Source organism: Colias croceus, chromosome 2 (genome assembly GCF_905220415.1).
Source record: "Colias croceus chromosome 2, ilColCroc2.1".
Classification (NCBI taxonomy): domain Eukaryota; kingdom Metazoa; phylum Arthropoda; class Insecta; order Lepidoptera; family Pieridae; genus Colias; species Colias croceus.
In genome coordinates, this window is record NC_059538.1 from 6,636,990 (window position 1) to 6,658,135 (window position 21,146).

Consider the following 21,146-nt stretch of genomic DNA (forward strand, 5'->3'; position numbering starts at 1 on the left):
ATATTTGAATATAAAAATTTTATTTAGTTACTCCAGGTTATTTTTTTGCAAATTATTTTATTTTAAATTGTATCTTTAATTAAATAATTGTTCAATAGTCAGTATGATCTTCAATGGCGCAATATTTGGTTCTATTTTTGAACGATTGATAACGCAACGTCTCGTGTTGTAGTTTTTAGATAAGTAAATAAAACACTTAATTGTTTTTATCAATACGAAATTGTATATTTATATGAATTTAAAGTGATTTAAACAACTTTAAATTTGTTATTTTATTGGGGCATATTTTATGTCAAGACGTGACAAAACTACGCGATTTAGGCGAAACCAGAAGAATTAAGCTGTTATGGTAAAGTAAATACTTTTAAAATATAATATGGAACAAGACCAACAAAACAAAATATTCCAGTGTACAGGTCCTCTAACTATATTTAACCAAACGTTTCCCTTCGGAAGTTTTTATTTACACCCGATAAGATATCGATAAATTGATGTGAGGTAGGCGCAAATTGTAGTTAGTTCCAAGCCCGCGGTATACAGACACGCCGATAACTGATTTGTGCAAACCTATAGTATATTTAGTGCCCTTATAATGGACAGAGATAATGAGGATTCCGACGACTGCGCGCAATGCATTCCGGATGATTCAAGGCCTAGGTTTACGATCGGAGAAAATATGGCTTCGTCGTCAGACACAATTGTATTTGATACAAAGTTAATGAAGACGTCAACACAAGCTGAAGAACTTGCGGCCACGTGGGGTGGAAGGTGTTCTTTGCCAGATTCTAGCAGATTAAGAAGAGCACACTCCTGGTCCGGAGGACCACCCGACGATGTTGCTTCCAAAATTAGAATTTTAAGAGAACGGTTAGTGCTATAGCCATTTTATTTATTAGTTAAACTGTATTTATAAATTTGTTGAATTCAATATTCATTTCTAAACAACTAAGTATTACCTAGTTAGTTACTCCATCCTTTAAAATATTTTGCATCTTTTGTACCTTCTTAGTACTAATTGAAAATAACTTCGAAACATGTGAAGATGTTTGGTCTGTTGTTTCAATTTCAAATCTATTAAGTTATAAATACCTAAGTACATAAGCGTCTTTTTAATTTGCTGTGCTTACCATCAAAATGTTCGACAAATTATTTAAATTGAATATGTATTGGTGTAAATATAAGTAGGTAATTGATAACTATTACCTAATACAATAAATAAGTAATAATCATATCGATACAGCTTATTATATTATCTACTTATCAAACTATACGGTAACACAACAAATTATTAATGAGTAGGTACCTACATATTAAGCATAGATGTTTAGATGTTTTATAGTTTAGCAGTGACTACATAGTACATAGCATAGTTATAGATACACGTATTTTGGTTTATCAAATCAAATTGATGCATTTTAAGCATTTTAATCACAATCGTATACTAAAATAATTAGTTAGATGCTGTTAATATTTTATTGTAAAATGATCTTCTTTTCATGTCTTAGCCCTGACATCTTATACATAAACCGCATTCACGTCACAGCTAACCTGAACTTACCTCAGAAATATGAACAACCGCAATAAATTTATTACTTACCTATATTATTTAAAATGCATGACAATAAGTAGGTATGTTAAATGAAGGAAAGTGTTACAGAAACAAGTAGGTAGGTAGTAGTTTTACTTTTTCCGTAGCGCTAGAAGTGTAAAGAAATTTCAACATTGTTGTCTTTAGTATTGTATCTAGAACGTCGAGCTCGTCAACGGTAGTCATCAGTCATCACTACAAAGTGCGTCCGTTTAATTGTGCAGGTGTAGCCAATTTTCGTAATCATTTCAATTGTGAACTACCTGAAATTAAAAAAGGTCTAACAATAAAAATTTTTGCTCATAATATTTTTTTGTTGGATATTATATATATATACCTATACTAATTTTTTGCTGGATATTATATATATATACTTAGTTATTTCAATAGCTGTGCTTCTTTCACATGAGTAATATTCCGCTTCTGCAATATTTTTCCGTCTTCGGCCTACCGATATCTTAGATCTATCCTACACAACGTTAATCTTTGAATTGGAAGTTGGAACTAAGTTACACTTCCTCAGAATAGCACGTAAACTAAACAACCAATCAAGAAAACAAAAAAATTCATCAGGTAAAAAATTCTTTAGGCAGGTACCTACATAAAATATTAATATAGATATCATTTCATAAATTGGTAACTAGGTTAAATATATCCATACTTAGGTATATTAGGTACGTATACATTATTTTTTTCAAAAGTGTGAAGATGTTCAATAAAGGAACTTTGACAGATACTTTGATAAAGTTTTGTCATAAAATGAAAAATTGGAGGTTCACCCTATCCAAAAACATTTCAAAGAAAAAAATTCGTTAATCTTGCCTTTAGACCTAGGAGTTACTCAGGCATTTAAGTGGGATTTGTGCATACTTCGATATGATTTGGGTCAAGATCGCGCGGGGATTACCATGCCTTCTCAGAAGATCAGCGTTAGTCGTAGTATTTTCCATGTTATGTATTAGGTACTTAATACTTAAAAAAGGCCAATGGAGAAAATTCTTATCTACTATCCTTAATTACTCTTCATCACTACTGGTCTTCTTCTAAATTTAAAATCATTTGTTTTTTCTAAAAACTCTAAAGCTCTAAAATATAGAGTCTAGGTTTGATTCTAAACAAACATTTCTTTGTTTATTTCAGATTAGTGCGCACTCAAACCAAACTCCGCCCAGGTGCTATCCGCCACTTTACACATTCACAAAGACTTACTTTATTTTCTTTAGCTTTAGTTGATTTTATGAGCTTTTGTTCAATGAGCATTATGGCGCCATTTTTTCCAAGAGAAGCTACGGAAAAGGGTCTATCCAATACCATGTGCGGAATTGTTTTCAGCTTCTATGCAGTCATCATGTTCATAACATCGCCCTTATTTGGAAAATTCGTAAGTACTTTATACAATGAAATAGGTACATAGTGTGAATGCCAATTAATATAAGCCTAACTAGGAAGGGTTACTTGAGACAGACATTCTTAATATGAATATCGAAATTCCTTCAAAAACTTGGATATTGGCTAATTCAAATTTATATCTACACTAATATTATAAAGAGGAAAACTTTGTTTGTTTGTTTGTTTGATTGATTACAGCATTCATTAGAATAGGCTCATAAACTACTGGACCGATTTTAAAAATTCTTTCACCATTCGAAAGCTACATTATCCACGAGTAATATAGGATAGGTTTTATCCCGGAAATTCCACGGGAACGGGAACTATGCGAGTTTTTCTTTGAAACCGCGGGCGGAGCCGCCGGAGGAAAGCTAGTATTAGGTAGATAAAATATAAGAACGAAAATATTACACGCTAGAATTGAATACCGTACTACAATTTACCCGGTTGTTATTGACGAGATCGAGAATAGCTATAAATACCAACGTCACATCGTCTAATTTATGCATTCATAGACGTCGTTGCTTTTGGAATTTTCCGAAATTTATAGGTAAACATATAAATAATCTAATATTAGACGTTGAAATTAATTACATTCTGAATCAGAATTAATACGTTTGAAATCTGAATTACTAGAATCTAGATAGAGTTCCTAAGGGAAACGCGCCGTAGCCTATAAATAGGTACGGAGTTAACTACGCAGATTTACGAATGTTTCATTATAATCAGATACTGAGAGGAATGAGGAATGTCTCTACTTTTACTTAATTTTGGATATTTTTCTAAATACGTAGTCACTTGACCGCAATTTAGTCTGGTGGTATAAGATAGGGATCCAGTTTAATTTTATAATTGTAGCATAATTATTTTATAGTAGTTTTATTTTTCTGGCAATATTCTACTTAAATATAATTGTATGTTTAATTTAACACATTCAAAACGCTGTCGTTTACGATTTATTTCATATACACACACGTAAATATACACTAAGTATAATTCATAATTTCTACCACAGTTGCCGAGGATAGGTGTGAAATTTATGTTTACCGCGGGACTATTCATGGCTGGCTCCTGTAATGTTATATTTGGGTAAGAAACTATCATTTTACATATTTTAATATCATTTTCAGCTATTTATTTTTTATTAATATAAATATAAATTTATAAAGAATAGAAAAAATTCGATCACAAGACGGGACTCGAACCCGCATCCTTTCACGCCAATCCGGGGCGGATGCTTGACCAATTCAGCCACTCGTGACCCGCCAGAGTGATCGAATTTATTCTATTCTTTCAGTTTTATGTGTCTTATGAATTAAGTTGGAACTGCACTAATCTTTAGGTAATGTGTTTTAATTAAAAATATAATTTTACTCCTTTATTTCATTTCAGATCATTAGCCTTAATACAGGACCCTACAACATTTTTAGTATTATGCTTTATTGTGAGAGGATTAGAGGCGCTTGGAGCTAGTGCATATTCAACAGCCAGCTATGTTTATGTTGTAAATGTATTTCCGGACACTATAGGGTCTGTATTGGGCATTTTAGAAACATTTGTGGGACTCGGCATGTCGGTTGGCCCGGCCATCGGCGGCTTGTTGTATTCGGTATGAATTTTCATTACAATGCTCTGGAAATCAATCTATTTATAACGTTAAATTATTATTATTAATACCATTTGTAGAGTACTGAAATAAAGAAATGTTTCAGGTAGATCGGGGGATTTGGGTTACCATTCTACAGTCTCGGTGTCGTTATGGTTTTGACTGTGCCCATAAATATGATATTTCTACCAGATTGCGAAGGTAAGCCGCTGATATTAAAGTATTTTGTTTTAATAGATCTATTTAAGCTATTACACACTTTCAATATTATTTTTACAATTTTTAACGTGAATATACTTATTTTATTTACAGAATACGTATCTGGTTCAAAAACGGCATCAATATTACGGCTATTTAAAATACCATCAATTATTATCACTGGTCTTGTGATAGTTATTGTATCGAATACTTGGGCATTCCTGGACCCGACACTGGAACCACATTTAAGACAGTTCTCTTTGTCTACGAAACAGATTGGGTTAATTTTCCTGCTACTATCAAGTTTGTATGGAGTATTCAGTCCTATATGGGGCTGGGTGGCAGATAGGTAGGAACTAATTGTGTTTTTTTTCTTCTAAAATAAATTTCACGATGTTGCCTAAATTTAAGTTTAGTATGTGTAGTTTTTCAGACAATATTTAGTATAATACTAGCTTACCGCTTGCGGCTTCGCCCGCTTTCTCTAAAACGATTTGAGATTTAAACTATCCTATCTCTCAAGTTGGATCGAACTGCACATGGTGTGCGAATTTTATTATAATCGGTTAAGTGGTTTAGGAGTCCATTGAAGACAAACATTGTGACACGAGATTTATTATATATATAATAGCTTACCGCCCGCGGCTTCGCCCGCTTTCTCTAAAACCATTTGAGATTTAAACTATCCTATCTCTCAAGTTGAATCGAACTGCACATGGTGTGCGAATTTTATTATAATCGGTTAAATGGTTTAGGAGTCCATTGATGACAAACATTGTGACACGAGATTTATATATAATAACTAGCTTTCCGCCCGCGGCTTCGCCCGCGTTTTCAGAGAAAACCCCGCATAGTTCCCTTTCCCGTGGGATTTCCGGGATAAAACCTATCCTATCTCTCAAGTTGGATCGAACTGCACATGGTGTGCGAATTTTATTATAATCGGTTCAGTGGTTTAGGAGTCCATTGAGGACAAACATTGTGACACGAGATTTATATATATTAAGACTTTATTTATAATAAGATAAGAAAGATTATGAATTGCTTAGAAAAAAATTGGCGGTCGGCCGCGGCCGTGCCGCTTTTTTGCTCGACTTGGCGCTGCCGTGCCCCCAGATTTTTATAACCTACCTTTATGAGAAAAATCTAGGTACCTACTTATTAAACCTAAGTTTATCATTTTTTGTGTTATCTTATATATTTTTTTCAGAGTTCATAATCATTGGTGCATGATGGTATGGGGCCTCTTTCTGTCGACTCTTGGATTACTCTTATTAGGACCATGTCCTTTCATTCCTGGACTACCAAAGTACGTAACATGTTTAATCATTATTAATTTCTAGGAGATTTGAATTGCTAAGAGATAGCTATACCTAATTTGTATTAATTTCATTGTTTTTACTGGTTATATAACACATAAACGTACCTATGTTTTTTTTGCAGAGATTTGTGGCTTGATCTCGTAGCGCTATCCATTCTGGGAATGTCTGTCGCCTTGACGCTGCTACCAACATTTCAAGGAGTTTTGACTAGTTCAATGTAAGTACTTTTTATGTAGGTATACATATAATTAGCTTGATAACTCTATTTCGTCGATTTAAAAGTTAAACTGAGTGTTGTGTTTCTCAGAGGACGCAATTTTATTTGATGGTAGGCCGTAGAAGGATTATTAAAAGCCTAAAATCAAGGGGACGTCGTTCTTGTCCCGCGGCCGCCATCTTGAAAAAAAGGGGTAACCTGCTTCCTCTCCTAAACTAGCAATCATTTACAGAACATTGTTACTATTATTTTTTATCGTAAAAAAAAATAGCCTCCCGCGCGGATTCGATTTCTTATTTTCCGTTTAACTGGATATTATTGGGGAAAAATTCTGAATTTTTCTAACTCCCAGATACGAAGGCGGTTGCCCCGAAGCGATCGCCACGTACAGCGCGGTGGCGGGCGTATGGTCGTGCTGCTACTCGCTGGGCGAGGTACTGGGCCCGGCGCTGGGCGGCGCGCTGGCGGAGCGCTACGGGTTCCCCTTCTGCGCCACACTCTGTGCCGCCGCGTGCTTTACTATGGTAATGTATAATGACGAGATGGAACGGTTATCCCGAAGCGATCGCTGATATTTTTAACATAAAATGAAATGCATGTGTGCCAAAGTCACGTGTCAGAAGTGAAACTTGTTCGGCAAGATTCAAAGATACCAAAATCATCGCCTTACGTGACGGTATTGCCATGACGCGACCTTGAATTTTTTCTCTCAACGCGACTAAACAAGACACTTCAAAAAATGTGTTCAATGAAATAGTAACTAGTGCATTAAAGCATTTATTTTAATTCAATATCAAAAAATGGCCTGCAATAATGCTCGCACTAATCATTCTCTATCTTTTTCATTCAGGGAGTCGTAACGCTTACATTTTTTTCACTCCGCGAGACATCAAAATGGATAGACGAAGTGGATTCTTTAACGGACTCCATTCCGTACACCGACTCCACTTGGAACAGCAATAACTTCTGCAGATCCCGCAGCGCGCCGCCGTGCCAATATGCGGAACATACCCCATTAATATCACCTACGCCGAGTTGCTATAAAAGTGGTAAATACTCTTTTTTATAAGGTTCTAGATGCAATTTTGCTTAAACATAATTTGAGCTGAAACTTGTTACTAAAATGCAGGCTCTAGAAGAATTAGGTACTTTCTTTCTTTTTTTTCTAGTTATACTACAAAGAATAATTTAAAAAGCTCCTTACTTGTTCAAGTTGAAATTTATATTGTCCAGATAAGTTTGAAACATAAATATTTTAAACATCGCTTGAAAATGTGTAATATAATTTTAGGTCCACCCAAGTACGGCACAACATCTCAAAAAATATGTCTGTTGCACAGCAAAAGCAAGAAAAGTGGGTCAGCGAGCGTCGCCGAAATCTTAGAGTACATACTCAAATTTCAGTTCTTAACAAATATTTATATTAAAATATGGAGACTTAAGAATAGGCACAAAAGCAAACCGATACAAAGCGACGAATTATATCAGAATTATTTTGCGCCTGAGAATGTAAACTGTGATAATACACTTAAAGAACCAAAGCCTATTGTTAATGAGGGTACCCATATAAATAATTATAACGGAAATGCTCCTGATGAAGACAGTTATTGTTCGTTCATAGACAACGCTATTTTTGGCCCAGCCTCAAAAACAAACAATGGCTTGATTATGAAACGAAATAATGCGGGTCTCGTTGTGAGATTAGCAAATAACCAGGAGGAGGCGGGCTCCACTGATGAGATAATAAAGCATAACCTCCAAAAAGTACTGTTTTACGAACAAAACAATCCTTGTTTACTGACGGATGATATTTTTGTAAGTATTTGTCAACTTTAACGTTTTAATTACATTATCTTGATGAAATATGTATGTATGAAATGCAAAGAAAATACTTACTAAAAAAATTAATTTGACACCAAATATAATTTAAGCTTATACTTTATATTTATATTATTGTTAAATTACTTTTTAGAATGGTTGCGAATGTAAAGATGGCATCACGTTTGTCCGGGGCACAGTCACAGTTTCATCTACAGGCGCCTGTGAAGTTTAATGTTAATTTATTATGGCACTTAGTCCATAATGATAAAAAATAATGTAAGATTTTATCGAATAACTTAAATGATTGTAAATTATGTTAAATTTATTTAAATAAGATAGTTAATATTAAATATATTTTACCAGTATTTTAATTTTTTAGTTTTCTACAATTTTCTTGCCCCTGTCGTTAGGGAAAGGTGAAAATATTTTCCACATTCCACATTGTACCAGGAAATTAGAAAATCAAGGAATTTGCTTTCTATTAACCACCCTATCTAGCTTGTTCACACCCCTGACCTGTTACTTATTTCCGTCTCATTCCCTCAAATAGCTACCCCCAAACATAAAGCATCGAGCACACTTGTATCAACTCACTCACTGTTTAATATAAAAATGAAGAAAATTGTAACATAAAAAATTAGTATAGAAGGCCTCAAGGAAATATGTTTTTGAAACATAAATACTGAAAATAGGAAACAAAGATATATTTTATAAATTTCAAGCTTCACGATTTATGTTTGATGCTTCGCCATTCTGCTCAGTGTGAACCGGCCTATTGAAAATTAATTTGATTAAATATCCAATTAAGAAATATATATCTTGTAAAGTATTATTTTTTGTAAAAATGAAATCATAAATTTCAGTGTAAAATCTATGTTTAATTTATTTTTTATATAATATGTCTAAGATAGTAGGTAATAACGTGAATTACAGTAATTAAAATTCCTTAATTCAAACGAGTGTCGGTTTTCTTATAACACCATACAACTGAGTTGTACTTACGGTGTACCCATCGCTTTCGAATCGTATCAATACTCAGCATCCAGCAATATTATGCTCTCCTAGTGAAAACGACCTCCACTGACGTTTTCCCGACATTTCCATGGCAACATTATCCCGGATACACATTGAAAAGCCTTCTGACCACAGACTTCTGACCGTTTACTTTGGTTTTCAGTGCAGTTTCAATTTTCATGAAAATTGTTAAGGATTCTATAATCATGAAATTTGTATTGTAGCATGTAGCAAGCTTTTTCGCATTCGCTACGATTCCGCTACGGGTGAAGCTACGAATCGTAAAGGACGTTTCTACAAGGGGATCATAAAGCTCGCGTAGTCGCTTTCTTAAATCACTGAACAGGGACAGTGGAGGTGCTACGACTGTGCTACAGCCTTAACCCTAAGTAACTTGATAATTATATCCTTTCCAGATAACATTAATAAAAAATAAATAAATAAAAAAAATTGTGTGGTTTTATGAAACCACGGTAAAAGTGAAACTTTTTTTCACACTATAGACATTTAACTAAAAATTATCGTATTTGTACGATAATTATCGTACGCATCGTGCGTCACGCGACATGCGCTAGACAGACCAAAAAGTTTGAGACGATGTAATAAAAGTTTCACTTTAATAATACTTTGTAAAAAGCGAGGTGAATTTTATAAACTATACAAATAAAACCTCATCATAGACACAAATAGATTATATCATGGATTGCAAAAACATTACTCTAAAACACGTGCTTTCTAATTATATACATATTTTCCATTTTCGAACGAACTAGAATCTAAATGATAACGATCTACTACCTATTTACTTATTAAATTACTGTGTCTACATTTTTCTTTCATTGAGGACACAAAATAATTGTGACATACCTATAGGTAGTAGGTAATATACAAAGAGGGTGGTGATTTAAATAAGGTTGAAGTGAGGGTGAGGGTGGTACAACGGGGGGCACCCTCCCTATTGCGTTTGTACGGGAGCTCTGTCGATATCCCTGTCCTCTTCACGTCGGAGTATTGAATTCCTACATAAATATGCGTTCCTGGTACTGATCCTGCTAATGTGGGGTAAGAAAATGGTAACGTAAGGGTTGCGTCTTTAATGTTATTATAAATGTGTTCAATACAAACTAATTTTCATAATAACAGAGAGAAAATTCTTTGAAAATGATGTATCATATTTCAGTGGGCGGTGTTTTTTTTACACGCTTTTTATTAGCTTCACCTGTGAGTTTGTATGTTTGTTTGTAACCGACTTCTTTGGGCGCGATTTTGACCCACTTTAAACGGCCAGATTTCGTTCAAACTTTGTAGATTTATGACCGATGACAATACACTAATTTGATAAAATTTTCTTTAAAAAGCGTGTTTTTTAGTTTTTTTTATCTATTATTATATAAATTATTTTTAAATACTTATCAACAGTCCTATAATAATGTTTAGTGTTTAATCGTATATACAGACGCATTCTGCATTTTAGACGGAAGTTCGAATCGAATTGGTGTTTAAACGCACATTACATGTACCTACGTAGTATCCGAAATGTATAGTATAGTACATATCAAATTAATAGAGAGTTTCATACTTCCAATTTAGCAATACTCCGTTAATTTAAACCAGGAAAAGTATTTTGTAATAAGTATGCTTATAATTTTTTCCTGTTGCAAAAGAAACGTTGCACAATATTAACCTGAAAAGCAAAAAGCAAAATTCTTAATACGAATCTGTTGAATGATTTAGTTAGCTCTTGTTGAATGTAAATATTCAACTATTTTTTATAAGAAAGAATAGTGCATTCAATGATTTCGAAAATTTGCTTGCCACACTGCGAGGTATACCGGATTGTTTGTGTGCTTACTTGCAGATTTTCTTGCTGGGAATTGCACCGACTAAAGACTGTTTGAATTACACCCATGTACTTTAATAAAATAAATCATTGGAGCCAATTATAAGAATGAAATCTCTCAAACAAATTGAATAAATCAAATTGAAGGAACAATATAAAATTTAACCGAAATCGGAGCCATTGTTTTTACGTGCTTAACGCACATACAAATAGACAATCAGAAGGAAAACATTGTTTTAGGAATTTAAGCACAGACATGGTTTGGTTTCTGATGTAGGTATTACTTATATGTCTAGATGTACCTAATACGTAGGTAATTCATTTTACACTCGTTGAGTCTGTGTGAATAGACATCATTACAATAAGATAGGTAGGTATCATTTGATACCATAGCAGACCCTGTTTATCGATCCCAATTAATTGATCGATGCTCTAATTTATGTCCGTGAATCATTATGTGCGTAGTTATCGCCAATATGCCCCATGTATTCATTTCACGACATACATTTGCAGTAACTGGTGTTCAATATGATGCTTGCAATATTGTGTGTTTTCGTTTTATTTTCCACGGCGTACTCAAATGAAGAAACAAAAAAATGTGAGGAAGTGAACGTTTATGATAAACCGCATCAGAAGCATGTTCTAAGCATGGGCCTCAACCGACCATATCAACTCGCATTTGACAAACACCAGCATCGCACGTTTTTCAGCCACAATGTTGGACTCGATAATGAAGATTCGTTCGAAATTGCATACGTTGAAAAGGGAGAAATGATACCAAAAGTTGTACACGACGTAAAAAATGGATTCGCTATTGCCATTGATAATAAGGATGGAATCATTTATTACGGAGGCAGCGAAGGAATTAAAAAAGAACACCTAAAAGAAAAGAATGCAACTATTCATGAAGTATTAAAGAATCATAATGTATGGGATATGTTTTATAAACACGCCCTATATTTCATCACCTATCCATCGCAGCATTTATATAAATTGTTACCAAAAAATGAGGTTGAACATCAAAAACACATACATGAAGAAATTTATCAATTTGTCATAGATGGACATAACGATATTTTCATTACTAATAAAACAGGATTATTTTTGATAAAAAATGGTACGGATGAACGAATTCACTACAAAGGACCCAAAATATTTCGCGCTATAGAGGTGAATAATGAAGGTAAAGCTCATTTTTGTGGTAAAAATGGCATCTATACAGCCAATAAAGCTGATCACACATTAGTTATGATTGCCGAAATTAAACATATTTTTGGAATTACCTTCGATAGTAATGATAATATTATTTACTCAGATCCTCATGAAATAGTTAAGCTGGTACCAGGAACTTGCGAAAAGTAATATTGTAATTGTAGTATTGTAACATTGCTACTTTTTATTTTATGGTTTTTAATGAAATATATGATTATATAAAAGTAAATTGAATGAGAAATATGCGGTATATTATTGATTTGTGTTTTATTTTATTTTTTATATCATTACAAATATTGGAAATATATAAATAACTATACTTACCTACATTTTAGATTACCTATTATAAATTAAACTACAATTAATCATGAAATTGCATTTTATTTAAAGTAGGTACATTTAGCATAATATTATATTATCTTTGTACGTATGTACAAATATATATTTCTTAAGCGCGTGTGTTGCTGCTGAACCGCCTTAAACAGCTGGACCGATTTTAATGAAATCTTTGAGAATTTCTCTTTGTTGATACTTAGTTTACAATTCGAACCCGAGCGTAGCCGCGGATAAAAGCTAGTACAGGTATAATCGTGCTAATGTAATATTGAATTTGTAGCACATATAATAACAAGTAACAACAGTAGGTACAAATTGTGATGCTTTGGCAAGACCACATGCATGATGCAAGCATCTCTTAGGAGTTAGGACCGTCGGAATCTCCTATGCCAATTGTAATAAAATGGACAAAGTTACCCCTAGCGAAATATTTGTGAAAACAGCTTCAAATCCCACATTATAATATTTACATTACAAAAAGACTCCCTCTACTAGTATTTTAAAATCAATGTAGTATTGCGCGGGGTAAAGAAAATTGCCATGGGAATGAGATGTTTCACCGCGGTAAAAAGTAGCAAAGGTATCACTCTCCAGCCTCCTTACTATCTCCAGCCACAAAAATCTTACTATAAAATTATTCTATTATACAACGTGAAACAAAGCAAATAAACAATATCACTTTCGCATTTATAATATAGGTTAAAGGTATCTGAAAATATTTATTATTTTACCATAAAAATAGCTAAATCGTTACTAACATAATTTACTTCTTTAAATAGAATATTCTATAAGCGAAATTTTACCGAGAATTGTGAAATATAGTCTCACAAAGAACTTACGTAGGCGAAGACTTTGTTTACAAAATTCCGCTCGGAGGGAGTCCAACTCCGTAATTAGATTTACTAGCAAAATAACTAAAGAAGCCGGAAAAGTACCGCTTGCTTTTCATAGCATTCAATTATTCTATAAAAATCACATAATCTTATTTACGCCCTAAACAGCAACACGGAGTTTATTTTTATTTATCAGCTATTTTTTTTTGGCTTCACTAGCGATAAATGCTAAGCTTTTCTATTATCTTCTGCTTACTTATAAGCATAGTTCTTGCCTTAATTAATTTAAAAACACGTATTAGGTACTTACCTACATTAATAATGCTAAAAATTTAATATGCACTATTAATATTTCATTAATTTGGATTCTATTTCTATACGTAAAAGTTGGTTGATAACCTTCCTGTCTCCCTCTAATTCCTACACGTGATTTTTTGTATTCATTATATTTTCGTCACTAGATATTGGCTGTAAAAATAAATAAGTGAAACGTAAATTATCGCGACCTAAGTAGATACTTAGATATTATATGAGTGATAACGAAAATAAAACAAATGGTTAATTTTACTTTCAATACATTTATTTCAACATTAATGTAGGTTTATAATATACCTTTAAATTATATTATTTTAATAGCTACAATAAATAATCATTCCTACACAATACACTTTGCTTAGCTTTGATGTGTTAATAAATATCTTAACAGTTAACATACATTATAACTATATGTGTGTTACTTTTCTCATTACTTACATAACGTACCTATAGTATATTAGTATCTAACTAAATTAAGAGCGCCATTTGACGGGTCCACAAAGAGCTAAGGCCTAAGCTATTGTTGCGAGAAGCAGCTCGGTCAGTGGACTATAATGGCTCGGACGAAACTCTTCGCTCTATGTGGACTCGCCTATTCAGAATAGATCTATTTAAATCTTTGGTAACATCGTCTATATTTTTTAAATACTAACTAATAAGTAGAGTGAAAAACACAAAACTCAAAATTAAAATAGTATTATTATTATTTCTATAATGCCATGTGGACGGAATATTATATTATTACATAGATACTGGCAGTCATGTAGTTATAATTTGTTTGTCAATTTTAATCATTAAAAAAATTAAGTCATTACATTCGTAAAGTCTGGGTAACGTTTACTTTAATTAAATAATGTTTTAAAAAGATGCTATAACAGCAAAGAAAACAGATAGTATAGAAAATATTACACTATACATTTGTTTTTCAGCACCATTCCCGCAAACCATTCGCCTTGATGCTACTGACAGTTTCTTATTCTGTAACATGGAATGAACAGAATCGATTTCCCACCGCGCCATTTGACCTGGCTCCCTTGAGAAAAGCACGGAATAGAGCTGTGCTGGTACATTAGTGGTACCTTCTTGACAGAAATTGAGTACCAGATGATCATTCACAGCTTTGAGTACCTGCACCGTTCCCGTAAATTGCTGATAGGACGGCCGAGCAGCAAGCGTACCTAGAAATTTATAAGAATTTAACAAAAATAATGAGAAGTTCAATAGAGATTCAATAAACTTGCTATTCTCAATTAACTGATATTAACTAAATTAACTATACTAATATTATAACACAAAAAAAAACATTAAGTATTTGTACAGCATATGGTCATTGGTCCATTGAAGATATATAATATTATGTATCTCGTACTTAAAAAATATGTTATCTTAATCAAAGTAGGTATTAATATATTACCATTTTGCACGTCAAATGCCTGCCAGTAGCCAGCTGAGTCGTTTCGGAAGTAAAGAGCATATTCAATTGATTGTCCCGCCTCATCCCACAACAATCTCAGGTTCCGGTAGTCCTGACGGAATTTCGCGTTCAGCGCCTGCACGTGATACAATTGGCCATCTGTAGATGGCTGAAAATTATACAAAAACATAATGTTTAATTAGTTAAATAGGAAAAATAAATACATAAAGTTCTAAATATAAAAATATTTAAATGAACTCGCAATTTCCTCATCAAAATAATCTCTAAAAAACGAAGGAGGAAAATTTGTTATTGACTATTTTGCTTATAATTTTTACTTCTCTTTTACAGATCTTTTTACAAGTTACTTTTTTATGCATTTCATTATCATACGTTTTCTTTTAATTCATATTGCCAGCAGTGGATGACTGAAAACTAATTTTTAAATCGACAATGAACTTACAATACCTACCTACTACACAATCTATGATGCATTGTATGTGTGTGCTACTTGCACTGAGTTTTATTGCTTCAATTGAATCGTCCGCGATTGCTTTTGATCTTCATAAATTACGTAAATTTTAATTGCATGACTTCTGTATCTATTGTTCGTGTTGTTTTTCTCAATTCGTGCAATAAAATTAGTTAAAAGAAAAATACTTAACAAAAAGAGAAGGTCGCATCGGTGTCAGAAACACTAATAAAAAAAACGACGTGTGGCACTCGGGGACTGCCGTGGTAAAGCTATTGCATGCTATGCCTTCAAGCCACACCTCCGCCCGTCGGAGTGGGGAGCGTGAGGTTTTTTCGTTACGAAATTTCTCGATTCGGTCCCCGCGCTCAAGGCCCGCGAAAGAAGTATATCAAAAGTAAAATGTATCTTGCTATGAATGTTCAATGGATATAGGTAGCTTACGTAATTCAATATAATATGTATTATTTTAAACGCCATATATTATTCTAATAAATAATAATATCTACTGGGATACAGTTATTTTAGAAATTTTGTATATATACCTAAAGCCTATTCAATATTCATCTAACTGCCTCATTTATTATATTATCTTAGAGACCTGAAAATTAAATGGGTCATATATATTGACCTTTCGGGCATGAGTCAGATGAGACGTAGATGAGCCCGGAGGACTGAGGTTAGTGAAAATGTTTGCTAGCCCTAATTAAGCCAACGCGTCCTCTTCAAATTTGGCTATTAACAATGACTATTAGATCATAAAACATTAAAAAGTGCCTACAGGAACATTTGGGATAATTATGTAGATATTATGTACAAAAACTTGTATGTAACTAATAATTTTTTATTCAGATCTACTTTCCAATAAATTCATTAATTATACCTCAAAGCGTTATATACTGAAGGTTTCATTATGAAACCTTCAGTACCCCATTTTGGATTAAAGTTTAACAAAATTTCGTAAAGAAGAGAATTTCTACGAAGTCCATAAAATTTTACATATTATAACAACACAAACTTTAAAAAACAACAAACAACTCATCATAAATTATATTCGCAATACGAATAGGAAGTGATAAATAAGTTGTTATCGCCGGATAGTACGCATTACAATCTAAACCCCTGCAACGCGGGGAGTTCCCTCTTGCAACCGATTATAAAATTAGGTGACAGAAAATATTATATTGTACTGTATTCTTCAGTAATGTTAACATAAAAGTATAGTTAATTATAGTAAATATTTTTTATCCAACACAATTTTTTTTTAATCTAACGAGTACCTAGACTCTATACTTCATCGTAATTAAAAAGTAGAGCCTACACTAGCGTAATAAATAATTGTTATCTAATATTTATCTGGATATTACATTAATGATTTAGGTAATTATTAAAATTAATATTCCGTTATTACCTTTTGCAACTCTCACAAAATTGAAAATAACTTCAACTAAATTAACCATAAGAACTTATATCATTATGAATAAAACTAAGTATTAGCTTAATATTGCAATATTTTAACATTATAGTAACGACACAGAATAATAATGTGATAATAACTAGCTAGCTAGCTAGTAACGATGACGGACGTGTTAGGTACTTGTTAATTGCATTATTTTTATTTGAACGTGTAATACAAATTGTGTATTACACGTTCAAATAAAAATATTTGAAATAATAACTTCATTATTTACAAGGTTATTAAAGCTATCAGCTAGGCGTATGCGTTTTATACGAGTGAGTGGTCTTTATCCATGGCAACTGCATTAAACGCTTGTAAAATATATACAATGTGTGTTTCAGATTTGTTTAATAGACACACGTTTTCGTTTATAAAGAAATGCTTCCTGTTTATATACACAATTCTTATATTTTTTTAACAATTTTCAATAGTAATCTTAATGAAATCTTTAAAAACAAATGTTATGTGACACAGCAGAAATTATTATCACACTTCTAGAAAAACCTACCCCAAACGTCGACCTTGGGAAATCATCCTCTTCCCAAATTGTGACTGTGGGACAACTTTTGTACGTTGTTACACCTTCCTTACTGAGATGCATATAGAGTTCTATTACACTCCACTTTCCCAAAACTGTTCTTACGTCCAAATTATCATATTTGTGTTCTTTAAAACAGATTTCTTCATTATCTGTAGAATTTGACGTTTCATGTCCAATTGCTACAGAAATCAGAAGCAGCAACCAAGGCAATCTTAAAATAATCCAACCTTGAAACTCCATTATATTGCTCGTTTATTATTAAGTCAAATAGACATTTTTATTTTACTGACTGTTAATCACAATATTTAGGAATATTTAAGCACTTTTTTGGCATCTGGACGAAACCGTATGTATGTATCGCACGTTAACAAATCGAAGACGACTGACAGTCGAAGAGCAATGCGTGCGCGCTCCTGACTCATGCCGATTGATGTTATCTTATTTAACCCTAGACCCTAAACACATTTAGAAGTCCCACGAATCTTTAAAAATAAAGATGATTAAGAGTTATGACACAGGTAAGAATCGTTTATGTTGTGGTAGATAAAGTTGAATGAACGATTATTTCCTTTTTGCGTTTAGATAATAATTGTTAGTCATTAATACGTACATAATAGACCTATTAGAATTTTCTTAGAAATTAATTAATGTGTTAAATATTGTTTTAATTTTTACAAACAATTTCTGAAAAAAAAATAGGTATATTTGAAGAATAAAGACTTCTTTTGCGCAGAGATACCATTTTGGTATTATTGGGGTATACATATCTAGTAAATATAAAAAATGATAACTAATAAGTTTTCATAAAAAACTCTACACTCATTGTTTTTCTTATATCTATAAACTTTTTGGATAAAATATATACTTACTATTATCTATATTGAAACTAATATAGACTTGAATGAACACAATCAATTGTAGTTAATTTACGGTAGGTATGTTTCAGAATTTGTTTAGTTCATACAAAAGTTTTATATTACAGAGATAACATAATATGTTATTTAATGGAGGACTACTGAAAATTAATGTCGTTTTTTTTGGTATATTTATGTTACCTAGTTTATTAATTCACACTTCATAATATAAGTACTTACTCATTTAATTGTGATCTATCATTCAATTTGATTAATTTTATTTCTGTTTTATTTAATGTAATCTTCCAATTCATAATTTTGAGTTTTTGTTACTGTTAGTAACAATTTGATTTGAATTTGAATTATTCAAGTGTTTAATTTCAATTATCATCGAAATCATTCAAAAACAAAAACAAAATTAATATGTACTACCATTTTGCTTTGTGTAGAAGTCATCATCAAATGTTGGTATCATCTAATAGGTACAATTCAATTGAAGGAAGTAAGATAGATAACATAAATAAATCATCTTACCTTATCGTTTGGTTCCGAAATATGGATGACAATGCAGGATCTTGCATATTCAACTCTTGAATCCCCGGCTAAATGTTGAATTAATTCAACTCCATACCACATGCCTGTTAAACTGTCTATCCAAATTCCATTCTGTGGAGTTCTATTTACACAATAATCGTTCCCGTATTGCATGAAAGGTCTCTCGTACGGGCTTATGGCACCGTAACCGTAATTACCCTGTCTGGTTTTTCCGTAATCTCCTCCCGCGCCATATCGCGCCGTTGAGTAACCAGACTGAAAAAATACGTTCCCAGAACCGGCGCCTCCATATACATTTGATCTACTGGTCGAATATCCCGGGCTATAATTTGGGTATCGTGTCACTGCTGGAAAAGGTGATATGTCACTTTGATAATTCGTTTTGTATGGGAATTGACTTTGGGTAGTTTCATCGTAGCGCTGATAGCTTGCGCAGTATGCTGATTTGTATAAAAGGGTTAGGACTAAAAAATGCAACATTTTAAGTCTATTTCCAAAATATCAATGATCGCGTGACAACGCAGCGAGGCAATGACGTGTGACTGCTGCAGCTACTATGAGAGTGGGATATAAACTAATTAAGAATAATTGTCGTGTACGGGCTCTGGCCAAAGGTTTACAACCAACAATCCGAAACAAATGACTAACACCCCTTCCCATTTGCTTCTCTTAATTATCTATCTCGAATACAACCTGTGAATACAACAATACAATGACAATGTCGTGGTCATATCGTAGATTTGATCATTTCATGATATGAGTGGCCATTTCACGAAATGGTCGCATATCGTGAAATGGCCAATTTAGTTTGGCCACATCATGATGTGGTTTGGGCAGATCAATGATAAGAAATCGTTTCACGATATGGCCAATTAACGCATGGTTTTTTCATGAAATGATCAAAATTATTTTATCATATCGTAAAATAGTTACATTAATCGTTGGTAGAGGCGCTGCAAGCTCTGTGTTTAGGTATGTGATAAGATGGCGGCCGCTGGCGAAAATTAAATTATTCGCAGTTAAAAACTTCATAATTCGTTTAATAACAATATTATGAAGAAAGTCATAGCAAAGAATTTACGACGAAGAGGTACGAGTACTATGGAAAATGTGGATATCTTATATGTATTTAAGAAAAAATGCGACTTAAATAAAATAATTTAAGAAACTACTACTATATTATTATAATTGTTTGTTTTTTAAAAAGCGATCCGCTTCTGGCACTCGCCGGCCGCTGCCGCGGCACGCTCGCTTTGCTCGCTCGGCTCGTGCGTTGTTTATCAAAGTCTAACCTGACCTAACTGCAAATAATATTTCTATTGCAAAAACGATTCGCTTCTGGCATTCGCCGGCCGCTGCCGCGGCACTAACTTAAATGACATTAAACAAGTTTTTAGAATATAGTTATTCTGAAATTTTTTAATATTTTATGGACTCTTTATATTTTATACGATCTGGCCAAATGTGGATGACCAAATCGTGAAACGTTGACGATTTAACGATCTGATCAAACTATGTTGGCCATTTCACGATATGCGACCATTTCGTGAAATGGCCACTCATATCATGAAATGATCAATTCTACGATATGACCACGACAACAATATATATAAATTTTAAACAGATATTGCATGCCTTACTACTTAATAAAACCAGTAAATTTTTAGAAAATTTAAAATTTCAAGAAATATCACAAAATAATAATACCATATACTTACCTACCGCCTTTGTATACCGACGAAAGACGACTCAATATCTCTATCAACCACCCAATATTTATGATAAGTAATTAATTATTATTGAAACTTATAATACCTACTTTATATATTATAAGTCGTATCTAAATCAGATAGTAAGTATAATAACTAATAACTGATATTACACTTCTAACTTCATCACTACCATCCATATGTATCCTTAAATACTTATTTAAAACTACGCAACGGATTTTGATGCGGTTTTTTTTTAAATAGATAGAGTTATGCAAGTGGAAGGTTTATTAGGTTTTAGAAGCCGCGGGTGGAAAGCTAGTAATCAATGAACATAAAATGTTATGTGTGTACATACTAACTAACTACCAGACTACACTTACTTACATAATGAATACTTAATAAATTATCTAGGGCTTCTATGAATGTATCCATAAATAAGTTAAGAATA

General features: G+C 32.8%; 3 protein-coding genes across 3 annotated transcripts; 2 read left to right on the forward strand and 1 right to left on the reverse strand.

Annotated features, from left to right (window-relative positions):
- The first annotated feature begins 269 nt into the window (after positions 1–269).
- Positions 270–8,506, forward strand: LOC123705673 (MFS-type transporter SLC18B1-like). The gene is made up of 12 exons (XM_045654626.1): positions 270–867; positions 2,729–2,969; positions 3,993–4,066; positions 4,370–4,586; positions 4,694–4,784; positions 4,896–5,130; positions 5,992–6,090; positions 6,225–6,320; positions 6,673–6,844; positions 7,171–7,369; positions 7,612–8,135; positions 8,293–8,506. Exons 1-12 carry the CDS (start codon positions 593–595, stop codon positions 8,371–8,373), a joined length of 2,304 nt encoding a protein of 767 aa, XP_045510582.1. The 5' UTR covers positions 270–592; the 3' UTR covers positions 8,374–8,506.
- A 2,963-nt stretch (positions 8,507–11,469) lies between these two features.
- LOC123705696 (ommochrome-binding protein-like) lies at positions 11,470–12,464 on the forward strand. Its single transcript, XM_045654660.1, has one exon. The coding sequence runs from the start codon at positions 11,524–11,526 to the stop codon at positions 12,355–12,357; it is 834 nt and encodes a 277-aa protein (XP_045510616.1). The 5' UTR covers positions 11,470–11,523; the 3' UTR covers positions 12,358–12,464.
- Positions 12,465–14,478: 2,014 nt separating this feature from the next.
- On the reverse strand, positions 14,479–19,550 carry LOC123705695. The gene is made up of 3 exons (XM_045654659.1): positions 18,966–19,550; positions 15,106–15,274; positions 14,479–14,869 (listed from the first exon to the last, which is right to left on the reverse strand). Exons 1-3 carry the CDS (start codon positions 19,464–19,466, stop codon positions 14,550–14,552), a joined length of 990 nt encoding a protein of 329 aa, XP_045510615.1. The 5' UTR covers positions 19,467–19,550; the 3' UTR covers positions 14,479–14,549.
- Between the last annotated feature and the right edge of the window lie 1,596 nt (positions 19,551–21,146).

Excerpts from the sequence above, each read along its gene's own strand:
- LOC123705673 (XM_045654626.1), top strand. The coding sequence starts at position 593 with ATGGACAGAGATAATGAGGATTCCGACGACTGCGCGCAATGCATTCCG. Across the intron at positions 4,067-4,369 it reads TCCTGTAATGTTATATTTGG|ATCATTAGCCTTAATACAGG; the intron begins GTAAGAAACTAT and ends ATTTCATTTCAG. Across the intron at positions 7,370-7,611 it reads GCCGAGTTGCTATAAAAGTG|GTCCACCCAAGTACGGCACA; the intron begins GTAAATACTCTT and ends ATATAATTTTAG.
- LOC123705695 (XM_045654659.1), bottom strand. The coding sequence starts at position 19,466 with ATGTTGCATTTTTTAGTCCTAACCCTTTTATACAAATCAGCATACTGC. Across the intron at positions 15,275-18,965 it reads TTTCGGAACCAAACGATAAG|CCATCTACAGATGGCCAATT; the intron begins GTAAGATGATTT and ends TATAATTTTCAG. Across the intron at positions 14,870-15,105 it reads GGCATTTGACGTGCAAAATG|GTACGCTTGCTGCTCGGCCG; the intron begins GTAATATATTAA and ends ATAAATTTCTAG.
- LOC123705696 (XM_045654660.1), top strand. The coding sequence starts at position 11,524 with ATGATGCTTGCAATATTGTGTGTTTTCGTTTTATTTTCCACGGCGTAC.